This window comes from Anopheles aquasalis, chromosome 3 (genome assembly GCF_943734665.1).
Source record: "Anopheles aquasalis chromosome 3, idAnoAquaMG_Q_19, whole genome shotgun sequence".
Lineage (NCBI taxonomy): Eukaryota > Metazoa > Arthropoda > Insecta > Diptera > Culicidae > Anopheles > Anopheles aquasalis.
The window spans coordinates 41,946,585-41,954,063 of record NC_064878.1 but is presented as its reverse complement, the minus strand read 5'-3'; the positions used below and the strand labels follow the sequence as shown (position 1 = coordinate 41,954,063).

The 7,479-nt window shown below is 47.5% G+C and overlaps 1 protein-coding gene across 6 annotated transcripts in view; it reads right to left on the bottom strand.

The window, feature by feature from the left end:
• Window positions 1–4,814, bottom strand: part of LOC126574976 (homeobox protein orthopedia) — a 34,331-nt gene extending 29,517 nt beyond the window's left edge. For 3 of the 6 annotated variants that reach the window (XM_050235428.1, XM_050235427.1, XM_050235425.1), the window contains exon 1: window positions 3,548–4,466. In XM_050235428.1, coding sequence (XP_050091385.1) covers window positions 3,548–3,581 — 34 coding nt within the window. In that variant the 5' untranslated portion in view covers window positions 3,582–4,466. Of the gene's footprint in view, window positions 1–3,547; window positions 4,475–4,785 lie in introns of those variants that run through there. The other 3 variants (XM_050235424.1, XM_050235423.1, XM_050235422.1) reach the window with 3 other exon arrangements.
• Between the last annotated feature and the right edge of the window lie 2,665 nt (window positions 4,815–7,479).

The window sequence follows — 7,479 nt, the reverse complement described above, 5'->3', positions numbered from 1 at the left end:
ATTCCCCTTGGGTCCATTTCATTTTGAATTATGAAACGAACGAAGCACCGAGCGCAGACGCCACTGCTTCATCAGAGCAGTCCACGGTTGTGACATCACGTTGGCCTTGCCTGTCCGAGCCGCTTTAAAAGCCGAGGGTTGCTGTGGTGTGCCAGGAACGTCGAGGCGCTCAAGGTTGTCCCCTGGTTGTCCATCGTCGGTTCCACGATTTAATGTGGCCGAAGGACAAGCGGACGGTCCGTCTCGATGGACTTTAAATCATAACGTCCTCCTTCTCGATCGATGATGACGATGATGATGGTCATAAAAAAGGTATTAAAAAGGTCTCTCTTCCTGTAGAGTCTGGTCCGGTTAGTTCATGTTTTGTTTTTATTAAAGAACATTAACACAGACTCATCGAACCGATGGCGTGGAAATGTTGCTGCTTTTCTTGCTAATTAAAGCGGAAACTCTCTCGTCGCAACTCACACTTTTTACCTTAATTTTAACCATCTTTAAAGCATTCGTCCGGTGTGGTGCAGTTCATGCGGATTGTTCACAAAAAACTCCTCGATCCCCCGCTTCCCGGGGTTCATGTTAATGAATTGGAAAGTGACACTAATGAGCTGTAAGCTTTCACGGTTACTGCATCGGAAAACCGACGAATGCACTTCAATTTCCGTTGAAATCCGTGGCGTGATCGTGTGCGCACCGAATGCGATACCTTTCTCCTTTGTTCGACCCTCCTCGCCCCCAAAAAACAGTTCACACTTACGATAAAGTGCAATTTGCCACATTTCATCGGAAAAATCGATCCCCGCTTTTCTGTGTGCCACGAAAAGGGGAGGCAGCCGAGGGAGGGGAAAATGCGACAAAATGTTCCAGCCACCTTCCTCACCGGCTTCCACTATGACGCTACTGGCTACTATCGAAACGTGGGACACAAGGGCCGAGGGAAAGGCCATCAACGAAATCCTTCCAGAATTGCTTCCTGCCCTGTCTGCACTCCCGGAGCTGCGTACCCGCTCTTACTTTATTCGGTTTTGTGGAGGGGAAACAACGAAAAGTTCCATAAAATATGCTCCCGATGCTGCTGCTGCTGCTGCTGCTGGTGGCGGACGATCGATCGATAGGAGAAGAGCCAGCCGTTCTCTCGCATTCGTCCACGTTGGTGAAAAACTAAAAAAAGCTGGATGCCATCCGCTCTTCCCGGTGCTGTCTGTTATGCTGCGCAAAAAGGACACGAGGACACGCGCAGACCGGGCGCAACCAAGAGGGCACGTAGCTGCGACCGCCCTTTTGCAGTGAGGCAAAATAGGTTTTAATAAAATTAAATTAAACATTATCACCATTTCATTGTACCATTCTCGGCTCGGTTACGGCATGGAAAGCACGTTATTCTGCCTGTCGAGTGAGTCTACGAGTGTGTCGACGCGCTGGGCTGTCGCGTTGTGAAACAATAAAGGAAGGAAGGAAGGAAGGAAGTGGAAGTGTCTGGAAAGGACATTCCGGGATGGTTGGTAGTTTGGCGTCGAATGGCCATCGTAAAGCCATCGTCGCGTAACGGTTCCATTCGGGAACCGTAAAAGGACACGCCGTTTGCGATGTGCGCTTGGAACGGACACGCATAGGAAGCCGGAGGCTTTTGGAGGCTTTTCCGATGCTACGATGGAGGCCAACTGTACCGCTGGAATGGTGAAATGGTTGCGAATGGCGTGATATTCGTTTTGAATGTTTTAAATAAAATACATCCTTCTATCGGTAGAAAGCTTAGGGCAAGTCGTTGATCGCGATGCAAACGATGGCGTGTAAATTTAGTGAATTCAAAAATGAAAACTTTGTTTCTTTTTTCGTACAAATTACAACGCAGATGATTCTTTAGTATGCTGCGAATAATTGCCGTGTAATAAGCAACGTTACATCATCTCATTTCCTTAGCAAAAAAAGGGTGTTAATGATGTTGATCATGCGGTTTGAAATGAAACTATTTTTTCCAACCACAAATTCACGTTCTTAAACTGCTTAACCAGTTAGTGAAACATGTAATTGAGCAGCAGAGTACGAGTTGGGCGGCATTTTTCTTTGCAGTTTCGTTGTCACCACTTTACACCAACACCGGGGTGTCAGAATCAATTATGGCGCTTCAATTAAATGATCATAATTTCAATTGTTTACCGTTTAATTACGGTACTATTAATTATCATTTTATGAGCGTAAATTTACATAATGCCCGTACAAGCGTCGACCGGGTGCATATCGCCGTGACTGAGCTTATTATGCTTGGTGTTGCTGTTGTTATTGCCGCTACGTAATGTTACCATTGCAGCGAGACACATACTTTTTGCATGTTTAATCTCGCGTAAAGCCGCCATCCGGGCTTTCTGGGTCTAATGATCTTCATTAACTGCTCTTTTCCCCCTGGCTTTTTCACCAACATTTTTTACAGCCCCCACAGGTATCCCGCATCCTGCAGGTGGTGCAATTTAGTGCAGCATAATGTGTATGGCAACACAAATTGCACTAAATTATAGTTGGCGAATGGTGAAAGGATTCGCGTGGGCGCGAATGACCCAAACGACAACAAAACCATTTAGCCTCAGTGTAGGTGGTGCGTACGGGCATTTCTCGCGAATCGTTCGACGTTGTTTGGCTGGAAAGCTAGGACAATTTATGTGTGGACCTCGCGAATTGCTAGAGGACGATAGTTACATTCCCAGGTTTTAGTTGCCGGTGGCAAATGGAACAAAAGCGATGCTGGCCACCACCGATAACTTTTATCGAGAGCAATTGAATCGGATATTGGTCGAAATCGATAGCATTTTAGAGTGTCGCGTGTTGTATTGTTTATGGACTGCTCGCGATCTATTTACTTCAACGTGTAACTCAGTTTTTTAAGTATACTTTTTGCATCTAACTCTTTGTTTTTTATAGATGCTCCAGAGTAAAATGCGACAACAATAGCGTCGAAGGAGAATGGCGTGATCGCCTTAAATGCCAGGACAGAGACAGATCTTTGTTGCAATATGTTGGATTAAAATCTCTTTTTGTCAGCTCTCATTGCGAAAACAAAATGCCAATTATTGGTTGTCTAATTTAAAAGCTGAGTAATTTACGGTTTAAAAATTATAGTTGCAGCATATCACAGAAAAGGAACAACAGGATCAATTAACATTGGAGATAGCCACTACCAATAGTAACATAAACCATCTATTGATACTATTGCTCTATAAACATGATAAATTTATCCAGTTCTTGATGTAGTCATAACGTGAAATTTAATGATGGATCATATCATATGATTGATAGGCCAAAGGAAGCGCATAATTTCTGATTGATGATTGGAAAAATAATGTCATTTTTCCTACTATTGCTAATGTTTGTTGTACAAATGTGAACCTAATCGATTTTTTTAACACAAAAACAATAGTTCAACGACTAAAGCGTAAACATTGAAACGAACGATAACAAATTGAAAGGAAATAACAAGCATTTTTACAGTCTTCTAGCTACAAAACGAATAGCTACGAAATCACCCTAAAGGTAAAGTAGCCTAAAGTAGTAAACTTACCACCCAATCCAGCTGCGTTAAGATTATTCAGCATATTTGCTGAGAAGCCGCGTATCGATAGCGCCGACAGTTTGATCCTTTTACGTGTTTCCGGTTCCCAGAAAGCCTCCTCTCTCCTTCTGTTTCTCCTCTCCCCCGCTACTCTCGCTGATTCTGCATGATGATCCCGGATCGCGGAACAGGGCAATGAAATCGATCGATCGGATTGCTTGGATTCTGCGCCCGGAGATTACGTTTTTGCTGTGTAAAATCGTATACCGTTCGTTGCACGCTTGCTAAGCTCGGTGTAATTCCAATCCAGTAGCCCACAATGGCAGCTCAATCCGAATGGGTTGCTACGATTCGTGGCAGGTGGCAGGCGTTAGTCCCACTTGCTTGCAGCATAAACCGTTGTGCCATTTGCGGAATATTGATTCGTTTTCGGTTAAACAGACTAAAGTCGTTTGAAACTCTTTCTACCCGGCGACATTGGTATGTAAAAAACACTGGGAATCGTCACGTCACAGAACAGAACACCGTGCTTTTTCCGCGTAAACTGGCATTCAAAGGAACGGTTCGGTCAAAACAGAAACATAAACAGATTAATTAGGAATACCGACAAAAACAATTGCACCAAAGAGACACACACCCACACACCAGCGACACATACGCACGAGCACAAAAAAACACACACGCGAACGGGAAGGACACACAACGCAGTGACACAAACATACACTGGCTGGCTGACTGGTCTGGCTGGCGGCACACTTCTCACGCTTATTAATTAGCCTTTATTAATTAAATAAGTAAGTAACAAATTAAATTCATTACGATGCCGCGTTGGAGGAGCGCAAATTATTTATCAAAACTCTCCGGCGACCTCCGGGACCCTTGGGTTGGTTGGCAAGCGGTGCAGCAGCAACAGCACAGCACACGCACGCGGCCGACTGCGACTGAGCGAATGAGGTGGACAGTCACCGAACGGTACCGTGGAAGCTACTGCCGCTACTGGTGCAACTCAAGAAACTCTGGCTCCCACAGAAGAAGGACACCGTACTGTTCGCTATCTCGCTCGCTATCTGCTGCCTGTTAACCCTTTTTTCCCCGGGACGTTTGTCGTCTCACTTTGCACCTCACTTCACGGCCTTCGACACGGCAGTCGAATGAAAGAGAGCACACCAGCGTCTTCTTTCTGCGCCTGTTGTCTGTGCCTCCGGGTCTAGTTATCCGGGAGTTTGCTACCAGCAACTGCCTCGTACCTCGGGCCCCAAAATGTGGAACACGCGCGGTTTCCTTGGATCGCTGGCGAAGAATTCAAATCAAAAGGCACAGCACCATTATCACTCCACCATCACGTGCAGCAGAATGAACGGTGGTCTGTCCGGTGTATGGATCCGTTCGCGAGATGAGCCAACGATGAGATAACGCGCCATTCGGACGGTGTGGACTGGTCCCGGATTGGCCAGTTTTCGTGGCACGGGCACGCCTACTACTTCATCGGCGTGTCTAATCACAGGTGAGGCCACAGCATCCATAATGGCGCGTGCGCGATGCATCCTCGAAGAGATGCTGATCTCATGCTCGCAGGAATGCTTTTTTCGGTGTTCATTCCTCGTTTTTTGCTCTCGGTTTAGGTAACTTCGGAGGTACAGTGGTGGTGCATGCTGCAGGTGCCTGCATGCTACGGTGATGGTGGTCAGGTTCACGACGGAAGCGACGGCGACGACAAGGACGTCGAGGACGACGACGAGGACAACGGACGAATGCTTCTCTCGCTAATCTGACCGATGGTCCTCTGCAGCCAGCCCGTTTCTCTCTGCTGGTGGATGCTTTGGAAGCAATCCTCGTAGCAGAACATGCGCCACTGATGCTGCTGCTGCTGCTGCTGCTGAACAGCGGGATGTCGGATGCGACGAATGCCACAAAGCTCATATATGGCTCACAATCCTTTCGATGCTGCATTCACGGTGCTCTGGGGGAGGCTTTGGTCGAGGAGGGAAAGCGAAACTTTGGCCCCAGGCCAGCAGGAGTCCGTCCATTCCCCGGTCCGGTCCGTCGGTCCGGTTGACGTGAGTGATGATGCAAATATCTTTCCTGTCGTCCTCGGCTGAGGCTCCCCGTTTTTCATGCCAAGCTTGCCACTTCGGCGGGACCATTTTTCAGGCCAGCAGGCGAGGCCAGGGCACGCCAGCCAGCTAGCCGGCTTTCGTCCATTAGTGACAAACGGACAGCGACAAAAGGGAGCGCGAGGAGTAGTTTGGCCAGTACTGCCAGCCTTCTGTGCACAGAAGACCGACCATATTTCCTGATTCGCGACACGCCAACCATCCACCCCCTCGAGACCGAGATATGAAACCGGACGGGTGGGGGGGGGGGGGGATCAACGCAGCTTTGATGCCAAACCGTTGCTGCTCTTCTCGGTCGGCCACAGAATTCCCGTCGCTTGTTCCCGGGGCTAGGGGATTTAGTGTACGCTCTCGCTCTCTCTCTGTCTCTCCCTATTGAAGCCAGGGATTTTGTGCAATTTTAATGGTTCACCAGTTGAAGAGTAGAGCGGCGGGACGGTGGGCTTTGTCTAATTGTTTCATACTTTTTGACTCTCGCGGAGCACTTTTCTCGCTAGACACGCGCATGGCATGGTGTGATGGCGATCGTGATGCTCCCCTAAATCGTCCCGAGCGAACGTCTTGTGAATGCCAATAAAATATGCTAAACATATCCTGGATTCGAATGGTCTCTGTTCCTGTTGCAAACGACGCCGTCTTTGATTTACTGGCGTGGCCGATGGAATGGAAAAACCCAAAATCGATGCTCCCTCTACCATCAGAGCACTCCATGCTCAAGCACGAAACAAATGGACACCGACACATCCAAGCGTGCCATGCCTCGCCGTGTGAGAGGATTTCGTTTGCCTCGGAATGTCCTTTTTTATTTTTTTTTGGCAATTTGCTTTCGCGATGCAACGCGTGACCTCGGCTGGCCATAAAACGATTCCACCGGACTGCATGGACTGCAATCGTGGTTTGGCTGATGGTGGGATGGTGGTTTAAATGCAAAACTATCATAAATTGAGCTGGTATAAAGATAACGAAACAGAATCGTGATAGTCCATTTCTCTCCCTTCCATTCGTCCTGGGCGCACCCTGGCCGTGGAAAAAAACGGAGGAAAGGATGAAACCGTGGATTCGAAGTGCACAGAAAGCGCAGTTAACGGTTTTGCGCTAACACCGAAAGGGGATTTGCACGAGGATTTGTCCTTTTGAATGTATATTACCACATTAATGCTTACTGGATGCGAGGCTTAGGATTTAGATGGCATCGAGTCCAAATATCGAGCCATCGGCAGTCGCTGCACCATGAGAGACCGTTCTCGGTATCGCGTTTTGGGATATTATGCTGAAACCAATGCATATTGCTGATGATTTTGGATCTTACAGTGAAAATCATCAAACGAACCAACTCACGAAATAGTCACTGTGGCGCTTCTTCGGTGGCAGCAAGCGGCACAGGAAATGTTCCGAATTTGTTGGCCCACTGTTTACCGTGGCAATTAACGCTTGGATCGAACGTGTGAAAAGTCCGATAGTGTGGCCCCCGGTCAGGTCACAAGTATGAGGCTTTGTTTCACGAAAAAATACGCCTGCCACTAAACCTGTTCCGCTGGTGAATGGCTGGAATTTTCCACTGGTCCAAAGACCTTGAGTCCATGCTGAGCAGAGACCCCCCCAAAAAATTTTATTCAAGCACTGCTTTTGGGCCTGGATCGGTTGGAAACATGTAACAGGTTTCTCGGCCTTTTTGGGGGTGATTATGATGTAGAAAAAGGAGTTGCAATCGACCAACAAGATTGCGCGAAATGATCAACGTGATCTACTCGAAGTGGAATTTTATCAATCGTATCTAGCTGCCATCTATCACAAGACACAAATTGAAGGGCAAACCGCCTTACAAAT